Raw genomic sequence first — 14,447 nt, 5'->3', positions numbered from 1 at the left:
TCAAAACATCACCCCAGATGAAACGAGGCTAGGCGTGGAACTCAAGCCCCAATCGCAGAGGTGAAGACTAAAATTTCACAGCAGTTCACCTGCGAACAGCAGGTAACAGTGCTGCTTGCAAAACAGCTATTGCGTCACTCACCAGTCTGTGGACACACACACACTATATACCCTGCAGCAGCGTTTACCTGCTGACATTTAACGTGCTAGTGATCAAGGGAGCGGGCTAGCATGGTGGCCTAGAGACATCACTCAGCACTACGAAAAAGGACACCCCGGTGGGGCTGTAAGCTCTACTGCAGCGAGAGTAAACCCCAAACTTCTGTACTGTACCAAATTAGGCAAAAACCTGCGTGTGGACAAGAAAGCATTAGACATAGCGTGCAAGGGATCAGGGAGCATCCAGTGAGCCAGAACAAAAAAACACACAGTTAAGTCAGAAAGGAGCAAAAAACAGAAGTATTTTGATGCAAAAAACAGAGTCTCTTGGATGCTGCTATAGCACCTAGCACTTAGGTAAACATGCAAGAAGCTTGAGCGGTCAAAAATTGTATCCTGCTTTAAAAAAAAAAAAAAAAAAGGCATCATGCTGTTACTGAGGGATCTGCTGCCATTTCACTAAACTAAATACAAATGCAGCTCGAGAGCAGATGTGTTCACACACAGAGTCATTCTTCCCCTTTTGACCTGAAATATGTGGGGTAAAGCAGCTTCCTTTGCAAAAGACGAGGCTTCCTTATATTCTCCATGGCAGGGGGAGCCTTAGAAAGATCTGAGGGTTCCCAGTAGCTGTTCGGTACCTCTCCATGGGACTGGATTTTTTTATTATTATTATTACTTTTGAAGACAACTGTTTAGAAGGACTTGAGAGAGATTCATCTTGTCTCTCGAATATCCTGGGGCCAAGATGGCTACCACTACACTTCATAGAAGAAATCCTGTTTGGATTCTGGTTTATCACCTACTGCAGCCAATATGTGTAATACATCACATTAAAAAAAAACCTGTTCTGAATAATTCCCCAACACCCACCCCACCCCCAACTCCTCCTACTGCGCCTTAGTGTTGCAAGGGCAGGAGATATGGGCTCAAACAAACATTGCGCACTTCAGTAGCACCTTCCTGCTTTATAAACCTCTATGAATCAAGCCTCAGCCTCTTTGGGCTGCAGCCCCACATTTACAGAGAAAAACCGAGGCAGACAGATATGATCTGACCTGACCTGCCCCAAGGTCTCTCACGAAGCCTCTGGCAGAGGTAGGACTAAAACCCACATCTCCTTGTTTCTAGTGTTGTGTTTCCCAGCTACATCTGCTCAAAGTTTCTGCACTTTTTCTTGGAGAACTAGCTCTAACCTGACAAATCCAGCAATTTCCCCTCCACCAAAATAAAAAATAAATTAGCCACTGTCTTAGAGCCAAAATTAAACTCTTTCTACACCCTCCTCTTCCCCCCCCCCCCCCATGGAAGGTTGTAACACCAACATTTAAGGGAATACTAGGCTCAAGGGAAGTGATCCTGGCCATGACCTGAGCTTCCTAATCCAGCCACCACGTTTCAGACTCAGCCAGAGAAGGCACAAAGGGGAACAGGGGGTTGAAGATCACCACACAGCTTTGCCGTGTAACCTGCATCACCTCCACAAGAGCCCTCCGTTTCCACCCTTTACAGTTCATTATTAACATCACTTTCAATCTTAGCATTTGCAAGACTTTCTGAATAATTTATGCATGGTGTCGCAGAGAGGGACATATTTTGATGAAAACCAGGCCACTGAACCTATCAGGAAGAAATAAATGGAGACAGTGGAAACAGAGTCAGATCCTCCCTTACTTAAAAAAAGGAAAGCCAAAATATAAGAAAATCCTCACTACAGAAATGGGCCCCAAGCACTGCAGGATTTTTAATGAGCTTAGTCTTCCGCAAAAGCTAAGTTTTTTTATTTTTAAGCCACATGCATTCAAACACTAGCATCCTTCTGTGCTTTTAAACAACATGGTGAAAATAGTGCAACCCCAGGAAAGCTGATCACAGAATCCATAAGATAAATTTTCGTTTAAAAACAAAAACAATCTGGATTTAAGGCGAGTGAGAAAACTTAATTATACCCATTTAAAAAAATCTTTCCTGATTAGATAGACAGATACAATGCTTAACACTGCTGATTTTAAGCAGCTGGATGTGTAATGAGACTTGCTGAGCAAACCTGGAGTGGAAAACAGTTCTTGCCAAGGGCTACCTTGTGGCCTACATACGAGTTATAAATTTGCAAGGAATATACCCCTCTGTACTTGGGGCTTAACCTTTTCCGTCATACAGGCCAATCAGTCACAACTGTTCAAGCAATGCTGGCAAAAATCTTCCACACTTCTAATCTCATTGGACTGCAGGTGAGGGGGGAAGAAATTAGGAGACTACAACAAAACACTGCATAGATACTCAACCCTGGTCATTTATCACCATCAAAGAGCCAACCCTTCACACATATCCTGTGTCTAAACTGAAGTGAAGAAGATATGAAACAGCCAACAGAAAGTGAAAGAATGTAAAGATGATACTCTCAAGCAGATATTTAAATAGCTAGTTTTACTACATCACTTGCACTAAAAGATCTTGTACTTAACCCCCACATCCACTCCTTTTACTAGCTTAGTAGATTTTTCCCAAATTGATCAGGTTGGTTGCCGTTCTCATCCAAATTTGTTTCCCAGCTCCTCACACTCCTTGCAGCAGCAGGTAACGGAAGGAAAAACAAAACCACCATAGAGTCAGGAGTTTTAAGGCCAGAAGGAACCACTCAATCATCTAGACTGACCTCCTGTATATTACTGGCCACCAACACCAGCATACTAAACCCAACAACAGAAATGAGACCCACAGGAGACTAGACTATTACGTCTCTCAAAGCCTGTGTGGCGGCACATCATGATTGATGCTATGCAGAGACTTTTCTGTAGGCCTTACAACTGAGTGCTTAACAAGCCAAAAGGAAATTTACTACCTTAAGATATAAAAAACAGTTAGGTCCTAAGCATCCTCCTACTTCACTTTTCTTTGCAAATAAAGAGTGAGTTTGTTGATTATGAGAGTCAGACACTAACATCAATAGATATATCCAGATACAGACTTCGGCAAGTTCTACCCCAGGCCACCCCAACGGTTCTGCCAGACACCTCAGGATTCCTCCACAATGATTTAATGAACAGTTGTGGATAAAACAACTGAGTGGTCTCAGTGGGACCAATCCTGCAAGATGCAGGGCACCAGTTCTTTCTGACATCATGGGGCTTTCCACATTGAAGAACAAAGTTAAAAGGGCCAAATTCTGTTCTCTGTCACACCACTGGAATCAATGGATTTACTACAGATTTACATCAGTGTAACAGAGCAGGATCTAATTTACTTTAAGCCATTTTGACAGCCAATGTTTGGGACAGGCAGAGAAGAATACAAGCAAGGAAGAAAATACACATTCTGGAGCTGCTACCCTTTAAAATTTTTTGCAAACAAGCCTGCTGCAATAGTTTCAATTAGTCTAGTCCTGCACCATGGTTGTGTGAAATGCATTTTTAATTGTGACCCAATTCAGAATCACTTTGCCTCTAGTGCACTACACCTTTTGCCTCTGTAAGCAGTGTCAGGATGAGCTCCACCCTGACATCTGGTGGTGAGGTGTGGCAAGTTGTGGAAAAGAACTTCAGGGGCCGATCTCATTTGCATAGGCACACCCACCACGCCTAGAATGAGACCATAGCTGCCCAAATGGTCACTTTGGCTGCTGTGGGATCCCCAGTGTCTCTGTTATTGGGGCAGGAAGAATAAATTGTTATTACCCTGATTATGGGAACTGTGCTTGGAACTGTACGTGGCCTTTTGTTATGATGGAGGGATTCACCATCAACTAACTAGCACTCGCTAGGCAAGGGTCATGGGTTCCAAAACTGTGTGAATGGAGAGAGGCTGGGGACAAGTATTAATACTTGGTGGCATGGGCCCCTTGGTGAGGGCCTTACATGTTGATTGCACTTCCTCCTCTCTCCACTGTGGAATATCAGAGCTAATTTTGATTTCATTAGAAGTCTAGTTATATGCTGCTGAGCTCACTTTGGGCTGACAGTGCACCAGCACTGGGGCTCCCCTACTATAAGCTGAATTCACCTAAGAGCTGAAATCACTGAGTGTTGTGTTAAGTAGTGGGGGAGCCTGAAGATATATTGTGGAGCAGTTTGCGGGACGGCTGGTGAAGCAGTTCGACGCGGAGCAGTGTGTGGATGGCAGGAGCTGCTTGTGGGCCATGGAGCTGAGCAAAGGAGTTCGTGGGGCGGCTGGCGGAGTGGAGCGCCGCTATGGAGCGGTCAGCTTCAGATCACGTAAGGTGCCTCTTACCCCCGTCCCATTTCCACCCAGGTTGGGAGGTAAAGCTCCGCCGATAAACTTTCGAACTCTGGGGCTGCCCTGACCAGGGACAGAGACTTTTGGGGCATTGGACTTTTGGGACTTTGGGTGATTTGGGGTTGCTGGACTCAAGAACCAAAGGGAAAAGGGCATGCCCCAATTTGCCTGGGGTGGGGTTGTTTTTGCTCATGGGTTGTGTTATGAATCCTGTTGGTGGTGTTTCCCCAACATAATGCCACATTGTTTCTCTCTGTTATTAAAAGGCTTTTGCTACACTCAGACTATGTGCTTGCGAGAGGGGAAGTATTGCCTCTTGGAGGCGCCCAGCGGGGGTGGTATATATTTGTCCCAGGTCACTGGGTGGGGGCTCGAGCCGGTTTGCATTGTGTTATTGGAATGGAACCCCTAGATATTGAACCCGGCCCTTGTTGCTGCCAACTCTGACGGGCAGAAGGGTTACACCTCTAATCAGGGGTTCTGTGGTGCATTTGATCTGTATTTGGAAGCATTCCAGTGAAAGTGTTTTACAGAAGGTGCTTTTGGGGAATTCATACATCTCAATATTCTGTCACTATGAGATGACGTTTCCCCCACGAACATCACCACGTCCTTCTGTTCTTGACTTTTCCTTTTAAAAACTTTCCCAACCCATTTTAAAAAAATATAAAATAAAATAAACCTGAAATTCTATTCTTGAAAAAGGTCCATACAGAGAAAAACAAACAGTCACTGCCTTAGCTAAACTGATGTTTCAGTACAAAAATATTCACCTAATATAAAGGGGCTGTTACTTTGCATGGCATTCACAAGACAAACAGGATTCACATGCACTCTCCAACTAACAGGTGTGACTCTGTCACACTTCCTCATGGAAGAAGTCTTAGTGCTTGTCTACACTGGCACTTAACAGCGCTGCAACTTTCTCACTCAGAGGTGTGAAAAAACACCCCCCTGAGTGCAGCAAGTTTCAGTGCTGTAAAGCACCAGTGTAGACAATGCACCAGCACTGGGAGCTGCGCCTCTCGTGGGTGTTTTTAAAAAAGAGCGCTGGGAGAGCGCTCTCCCAGCGCTCGGCCGTGACTACACAAGCCACGTTAAAGCACTCCCACGGCAGCACTTTAGCATCGCCAGTGTAGACTAGCCCTTAATTCTACCTTTAATGCAATTACACATGAGAAAGGGCCACAGAATCAGGGCCATTTTCTGAACGATATACACCTTTTAAAAAAGACATACAAATACAATTTAGGGGTAAATGCTCAGACTTTAACTCTCCTAGACTATTAGGAATAGAAAGTCATATCACTATTATTGTTTTTTCCATAGCGCCTACAAGCTCTAATCATGGACCATTCTTCTAGGTTCCATACACACGGCACAAAATCACCTTTAAAGTGCCACAGTAAGTGTAAAACACTGCAGTCTCATTAATGCAAGCAGTAGAGTTTGACATTGTTATTAAAAAGCCAATATAAAAATGTCCTAAATAGAATGTCTAGGAAGTTACTTAGCATTACTAGATATTAGCAATCTCCAGACCAGAATCAGACGAACCAACACTTTTTTGCAAATTCGCAAGAAAACTTATAAAAAGGAACTCATTCATTGCAATAGGGTGGGTTTTTTTTTTTTGTTGTTTTGGGTTTTTTGTTTGTTTGTTTTTTAAACACACACACACTTACCAAACCCATCCCAAGACTGGAACCCTTATTTGCTGAAAATAGAGAATTAAAATGGTCACAGACAGACAGACATATAGAACAAAGAAATGTATCCTAACTGCGTATTAAAACAAATCAGGAAGATATTAACAAACTCTCTCTTTTAACCATGATTTGAGGACTTCAATAGCTCAGACACAGGTGAGAGAGAGGTTTTTCGCAGGAGTGGGTGGGTGAGATTCTGTGGCCTGCGTTGTGCAGGAGGTCGGACTAGATGATCATAATGGTCCCTTCTGACCTTAGTATCTATGATGTGTATTCACATGGGCTACATGTTTTAAGCTGATTACGCTGCTTTATACTCATATGTTCGTTTAAGAAAACACAAAGGACATCTACACTGCAAAGAAAAACCCGTGGCACAGAGTCTCGGAGCCCAGGTCACTTGACTCGGGCTCGCAGGGCTCTGGCCGCAGGACTAAAAATATTTCAGTGCAGACATTCCCAGGTTGGAGCCTGGGGTCCAAGACCCTCCTCCCTTGCCAGCTATCAGAGCCCAGTCTCCAGCCCAAGATGGTACATCTATAGTGCTATCAACCAGGGCTCTCAGATTCGCTGCTGGGGGGTTTTCTTTGCACTGTAGACATACACACACAGAATGACTCTGCTTTTAGACGAGGAAGACAGTATGTCTTAACCAGCTCTCACATTACTTAACTTTCAGTTCATATTCCTCCGAATAAATCATTTTTTCCAAAACTTTTCACTGAATGTCCATTAAGCCATTTTAAGAACTGCACCACAACAATGTTCATACCCTCTATGTATTATGGCTGAAGAGTATGGTCCATATTGTAATTTAGATTAGTGGGGCAAAGAATGCATCTCTCAGGTACACCCAGGAGTAACAGAGATCAGAATACAGATCTACCTTCCTAGAACACCAACATAAAGAAAAAGAAATTCTACAGACCACAGTACTGTAAGCACTGATTGCATCATAGCAATTAGAGACAGAAAGGTTTCAGAGTAGCAATCCTGTTAGTCTGCATTCGCAAAAAGAAAAAGGAGGACTAGTGGCACCTTAGAGACTAACCAATTTATTTGAGCATGAGCTTTCGTGAGCTACAGCTCACTTCATCGGATGCTCATGAAAGCTTGTGCTCAAAGAAATTGGTTAGTCTCTAAGGTGCCACTAGTACTCCTTTTCTTTTTGCAATTTATTTGAGGATAAGCTTTCGTGAGCTACAGCTCACTTCATCAGATGCATCGGATGAAGTGAACTGCAGCTCACGAAAGCTTATGCTCAAATAAATTGGTTAGTCTAAGGTGCCACTAGTCCTCCTTTTCTTTTTTAGAGACAGAAAGACACTTATTGAAGTACCCAATCTGTCCCTCTGAAAATACAGTATGTGACACCCTCCCTTCCTTCTCTTCCCCCAATAGAGTTCATTTCAGTTATTACACAGCACACTTGATTTTAGCCAAAAGGCCAACACAATAGTTCTATTACTCCTAAAGTTTTCACTTCAGTAACAGATCAAGCTGATCATTACTCAGGCAAATTCAGAACAGGATTGCTCAGAGAAGTCAGTCGTCTATCCTGTCAGAAAATAGCTTGTTGCGGTAATAAGCCAAGAGAAATTCAATGCAGTCCATTCTAACCCTTCCATCTCACACAATATGCCTGCTAGCGTGATGCCGTTAATAGCCGTTACTCATATGGGTCTGATTCAAGGCCCAGCAAAGTCAATGCAAAGACTCCCCTCGACTTTCCTACTGAAGTCACTTGGAGTTTTTGCCACCATCTTATTCAGGGCCAGGATTTCATCAAAGATGTTTATTGAAATGACGGTAGGAAAAAAACCTGAGTCATAAACCGTTCTTTCCCTCGAAGAAACCAATACACTTTCTTCCACCACAATTTATATAAAGTTCCAAAGTCTTCCTATCACCAGGCAACATTGTAACTCATCCTTGTCGCTGCTGGACCGGAATCATCCTAGCTGTCTTGGATATATGGAAAGTGACACAGATTTCAAGAATTAATAGCTAAGAACACACAAGGGCAACTGCAGCGTCTTACCACATACCCAGATGCCACTAAAGAAATGCAAGTCACATTAATTCAGGGTAGCATAAAAATATTTGTCATAAAGCCCGATCCTGGCAAGAAGACAGAAAGCATTCCTAGATCAGTCTTTCCTTAAAAAGGAATTCACTAGAACTAGACTTTGATTAATCCAGAGAAATTTCAAATGTATGTTCCACTATTGTACTGGAAAGAGATACGTTGGCTTCAAAAACACACCACTTGTAGATGGCTTATCCCCAAACAACATGCTGATACTCAGCAGGAAAAGGGTCTCTTATGATGCCACAGAATTAAACATGCTGCTGTAATACATCAGGTCTGCAAACGAGCAAATTTGTGAATGCTTATTCTTTGACAGCCAGTCACCCAAAGTGTAAAGAAGTTCAAAGGGGAATCCTGAAATACAGAACCTCTGTGGTGAGATTATAAGTGTAAAGGACCTAAACACCTGTAGGCTCAGAATTTCACCTGAGGGGGAAAAGAGTACAAATAAAACCCCAACAGCTGCACTCAGCATTTATGAGGAACCCTCCAATGACAAACCAGAATGTAGGAGCCCTGGATAGGAATGTCACCTATCCTGATTTTCAGTGGGTAACCCTATCTGTGTTTTAGAATCCCAAAATAACTCGAGGCATACAAAATACCATGCTGTAGTGTCCAGATGTGAGAACATGGCAGCATCATGATGCTGTTGCAAATGAATTTTTTCTGCAGGAACCACAGCCATGGAGGATGGATGAGAAAGGTTTAGTCTCTCTCCTCCCACCCTCTTCCTTTTGTTTAAACAAAAATAATCAAATTATAAAAATAAATAAAAAATGGGAGTACATTTAGGTTACAAGATACTTTGACAATATGCTTTTAAGAGAGAGCAATAGAGACATTAGCCAGAGGAAATATCCATAATTTAGTATAATTTCACTCTCTACAGTGAAAAGGAATCTGTATAGGGGAGATTACATTAAGAATATAGCACCTCCAAGACCATATTTAACATGATTTACTCCTACCCGGGTAGATAAAAATCTAACCACGTCACACCTATATTAATCAGGGCTGTAACATGATTCAATAACACAATTACACCCGTTGGGTCCCAACTACACAAGCAAATCTAAGCTTGAAATATATGATAGAGCAGGGTGGGGAAGCTAGGATATGTAAAACACTATCCCTACAATATTTATATTGTAACTGGGACACCTTGTGTTTTCAATGCGGGAGAAAGTTAATCTGAGGATCGCATCTCGATTCTGTCCACTTACAAAATAAAAAATAAATGCTAGGATAAGTTAATAGTCTTAACCTACAACCTAATTTTACAAGAAATTGTTTCCCTATTACAAAAATCACCACTTCAGTTTCCACAAACTGCTTTGGGCAGAGGGAGGAATAGGACCCAGTGCTGGGACGGGACAGGCCAGTCTTTGGGGGTGAGGGATAGCTCAGTGGTTTGAGCATTGGCCTGCTAAACCCAGGGTTGTGAGTTCAATCCTTAAGGGGGCCATTTAGGGATCTGGGGCAAAAATTGGGGATTGGTCCTGCTTCGGGCGGGGGCGGGGGGTTGGACTAGATGACCTCCTGAAGTCCCTTCCAACCCTGATATTCTATGATAGGTCAAGTGTGAGATAAATCAGTAATTGTACAAAAACCATGTGTATGAACAGCTGACTGCATAATGCAAGGCAGCAGGTATTGTTACCAGTCTCTTTCAAGAGATGGATTTCATTACTGAATCCACACTTCACCATATAACGACATGTATTTTTTAAAAGTAATATTCATGCAGATTTAGAATTCAAAAGCAGGTGCCAACACTTTTCCTTATGGCAGGCAAGAGATTCATCACTCAGCTTTTCAGATGTGTATTACAGGGTTTCCCTGTGTGTTTGCATGCCCTATGGAACTCTGAAAACTTTGCTAAGAATGCCTGCATTACCATTAATAAGAACTGCTCACAAATGTATTCCTCCTGAACTAATGGGAGAACAGACAGACTAAAAACAGCTTAATTTAACACCATTAGCTACTTTCTAAGAGAAAACAGGAAAAGGACACACAGTAGTGTACAGCTCTTCCATTTTAGTTTAGAAACAATGACAACCAAAAGTAACACGCATGATCAGCTTTGAGAGAAGCTCTGTATCTAGTGAACTGTCTTTTACTGCAGTCATATACGTAAGCCACACTTCAAGTCATGAGGAGCAATGTTGCAGATAAGGTACAACCTCCACACTGAGAGGAGTTAAACATTGCTAGTATTTATGAACCATGACCAAGTGGCATTTAGCCTAAAGATGTAGAGTCATGGGGATTTCGAAGCTATATTACAGATTCACTTTATCAGAGAGGAGTAGACTATACAATTCTACCACCACAAGGGTTGGATTTTTTTCTTCTTGAGGGACAGAATTTAGAACCAAAAAAGGGATATTCATCATTGTTTGTGTGTTTACTTTCCTGATTATTCAACTGGCAACATCTTCTGGAGAGGAGGCAATTGTCCTCCCATCCCCTGTCCCACTCTATTACAAGAAATTGAATAAAGAATTTCAAACAGAAGAGAGACAGCTCTGCTAAGAGCTAAAGCAGTAAGGAAAGACAAGTGCTGCTACCTTTTAAATAACTAGGTAAATAATGCACCTACAAAAACCATAACCCGTCCCCTTTCCGAGAAGCTGCTTTCACGTGGCCTTTCCCAGTAGAAATATGCTAGGACTTTCAGAAGGAGAAGGGAAAAGTCATTAAAGACCAACCCATTTTTATTTACATACCAAAAGGTGAAAGCCAGATAATTTACAGCTTGCCTGCAGGACTGCATTTTGGAAGACACCCCCAAGACATTCTCATTCGGAGTTCCTTATCTTCCCCCAACACCTGTGCACCACACCCCAACCAAGACTGCCCAGAGACACATCTGTTACTAATTAAGCTATAGTACAACTGTTGAAAAACAATAAGGTATTAGCATGAAAGCGATCATACAAGATTAATACTTAGCTCCTATTTTTCCCCACAGCTTCCTGCTTCTCCATCCAATACCCTTCCCAGACGCTCGTATCTGTCAGCCAGTGCCGCCCTGTTATTCCACCATGCAAAGGTAACCCGGGTGGCACTGGGTCAGATACATGCGATTCGGGATTCCTTATCAGGTTTAAGCCACCATCATTCCTTCCCCCTGCCCTTCAGGCTTCTGACACGCTGTCACTTACTCTTGAGTGCTGCAATGAGCGACTTCCCATCTTTGATCAGCTCCTTGATGAATTTGTTGGTCTTGTCCAGCTCAGCTTCATGAGATTTCAGCGTCTCTCGGAACTGGGGGCTGTCCAAGCAGCAGTCACTAAATTCCAAAGCAGGTAGTCCCATGGTTTCCTCACACACCCCTCCAACAACCCTTTAAAAAAAAAACTTAAAGAAGGAATTCCCACGAGTGCAACCAAATAAAAAAAATACACGTATATGTTCTTAGTCTATTTGAAAAGAAAACGAAACTTTATCCACAGACGAGCACGCCTCTCCTCCCAATTGGTCACAGATTTCCAGGCACCTTAGAGGGAGGGAGGGGAATCAATTAATTAAAAATAATAAGCAGGTCAAAGGAGTTAATGAGGCTCAGGGTCTGCACTGGGATCCGCCTCAGATGCCAGGGGGTGGGAACAGGAGCAGCAAAGAGGAGGGGGCTCGTGCTGCAGTAGCAGCAGCTGCCGCTGCCTGGGGACTGCTCATGGCGAGAACTTCCACACACGCTGCAAACCCCAGGGTGCCTCCGCCGCTGTCTCCCAGCCCATTCAATGCTGCTTGCTACCTAAAGTTCCCCAGGCTGGGGGAGAAGCAAGGAGCCCAGCGGCCTCACTCGGCGGCAGCAGCTGCTGGTCAGCCCAGCCAGCCCTGATGGCATCCGGGACCAATCGGGACGCTTCCCTTCCCCGTTGGAACGTTGTGTATCATTTTTCCGAACGCGCTTCCCATCAGAACGTCCGGGTATCTTTTTTCTTCGAACGCGAGGCCTCCTCTTGCGCAGCCGGAGCCAATCGGCGCAAGAGCTGCTGGGGGCAGGCAGGGGAGAGGGAGGAGGGATGCCCCAGCGATGATAGAACAGGCGAGGGGGGCGTGGCCAGGCCTGTGTCAAGTCGCATGAAGGAGGAGAAGGAACCCCCACCGCCTCTTAAAGGAATACCGTTGCTACCGAGACCGCAGAAGGCATGGGGGAGGTGCTGGGACAAGAACAGGGGTTACTCAAGGACATTCCTCTGAAATCTGTTGCTACAACCTCATGCGGGACCAGAGGAGACCCAACAAGAACAGTGCAGGAATTTGGGGGGGTGGGCACTTCCTAGCCTCTGGTGGGATTCCTCTCCCTCTTAACACGACTAAACTTTCCCTGTCAGGAGAAGAGGACTTTCCTTGACAGTACTGTACAAAAACTTTCTACACACCAACCCTGCATGGGCTTACATGGGGCACTGGAAGGCAGGAGACCTGGGGTCTGTTCCCACCTCTGCCAATAGGCTATTATGTGACCTTTGGCCAATCATTTCACTCCTCTCTGCCTCGATTTCCCCTCCTGTCGTGTGTCAGGATTATCTATATTGCAAGGAGTGCTGGTTGGGATAGTTTCTGTTTGTTCCTGTGACATATTGCAGTGAAAATAATCTTTTTGTAAGTTTTGTTTAATTTTTTCTTCAAAGGTTTTTGAAGTTTTGCCAATAAAACTTCAACCCAAAAAGCGTGTTTGGTTTATTTTAAGCTGAAAACAGAAAAATGTTTTTTCTTTGAATACTTGAAAAATTTTGTTGAAAACACATCAAAAGTAGAAATTTCTCTTCTGATGAAAAAATCATTTTTCATCGAAAAATGTTTCAGACAATACATTTTGACTAGCTCTAATTGTAAACACTTCAGGGCATGAAATATCTATTATTATGTCTAGTACAATGGAGCCCCAAAGTACTAAAACATACACAGCCTGTGGATTATTAAATCCTGTTTTTCTCTGTATTTATTTAAAGATGGCAATGTGCTTGGGGCTGTATAATGCACACAGAGAAGCCCTTATCCAAAGAATGTATAGTCTAATAGTGACTCATGGAGAAGATTCAATGCACTGGGAAAGCCAGAGCTGGGGATGATTTGCTCAGACCATTATACCAGGCCTATCTCTGTAATACAACATACAATTTTTTTGTTCTGATTCTGCAGCTGTGATGACAATAGTCATTTTTAAACATGGCTGCCACATACATGATCCCTTACAATATGACACTTTAGCATTTAAGTCCAAGCAGTGGTGGTACTAAGCATAGGCAGACTTCAGTTGATAGGGCTCCAAGCAGCTCAGATGGGCCCCAATTTAGTATTACCCCCAAACTATTGTTCATCTTATTTAATGTGGACTTTTTAGCAAGCATATTAGTATATATAGTGTTGGTATGTTTTTGGTTTGTGGAAATAACGCAATTAGTAACTTTACCTGGGGGTAGGAGGGAGCCAAAATATTCCTACTTAGGGCCCCCAGTAGGCTAAAATTGCCTCTGATCCAAGACTGTAGTAAACTGTTGTACTTTTTTAGTAAGTGTAATTTTCAAGAAAAACGTGTAATTTAGTGGGTCAGCTGTGGCTGGAAGCAAGTCATGTAACCATTCTATGCTTTGGTTATTTCAGCAATCAAATGGAGATGACAGTACTTCCCAGAGGCATTGTGATGCTTAAATCATTAAAATTCATCTACAAAGGGAAAAAAATGAGCTGGTGTGCTTTTTTATTTCTTTATTCTATAAAGAAGGCCCAAAAGGTTTGTGGTTCTGGTTAAAGGGCTTGGTTTTGTTTATTTCTTTTGAGTTTTTTACCTCAGAAATTCAGATCCTGTGTAGCCTAGAAGACTTCATAGCCCGGGGGCTCCATACAGGGAGACCCTTATGTCTAAATCCAAACCACGCTGGCCTTTTGCATTGCCATATCATGATAAAAACTCATAGCTAATTTTCTGTCCACTCACAACCCTAGGTCTCTTTCAGCATTGCTGCTTTCCAATTACGCATCTGGGTTTGTGATTATTTCCCAGATTCATTAGCAGGAGATGAGAAATAAGACTTTAATCTTCGAAGACTTTGTCATGAAGGGTGGGTTAGCATGATTTAACAGATTAGCTCCACAGAGAGAGACTCTGTGGAAGTACCATGACATGCTAGCAGCCCTACTCCGTCTTTCCAGGCTGAAAGTGTGGGTGCACTATATCCGCTCTAAATGTGTTGCACTCAGCTAGGCGTATAGGATCAGGGATGTGTAACTATACC

At 43.1% G+C, this 14,447-nt stretch overlaps 1 protein-coding gene across 13 annotated transcripts in view; it reads right to left on the bottom strand.

Moving 5' to 3' along the window:
- The window catches only part of ARHGAP26 (Rho GTPase activating protein 26), a 327,103-nt gene extending 314,908 nt beyond the window's left edge, over nucleotides 1–12,195 (bottom strand). For 7 of the 13 annotated variants that reach the window (XR_012160231.2, XR_012160232.2, XR_012160233.2 and 4 more), the window contains exon 1: nucleotides 11,367–12,194. Coding sequence is in view for 6 of the 13 variants with exons in the window: in XM_073355708.2 (XP_073211809.1) it covers nucleotides 11,367–11,520 (154 nt within the window). In the remaining 7 variants the exon portion in view is untranslated. Of the gene's footprint in view, nucleotides 1–11,366 lie in introns of all 13 variants that reach the window. The other 6 variants (XR_012160237.2, XR_012160235.2, XR_012160236.2 and 3 more) reach the window with 3 other exon arrangements.
- Between the last annotated feature and the right edge of the window lie 2,252 nt (nucleotides 12,196–14,447).

Source organism: Lepidochelys kempii, chromosome 8 (assembly GCF_965140285.1).
Source record: "Lepidochelys kempii isolate rLepKem1 chromosome 8, rLepKem1.hap1, whole genome shotgun sequence".
NCBI classification, from domain to species: domain Eukaryota; kingdom Metazoa; phylum Chordata; order Testudines; family Cheloniidae; genus Lepidochelys; species Lepidochelys kempii.
Note: the sequence above shows the minus strand (reverse complement) of the source record. Positions and strands in the feature narration are given on the sequence as shown.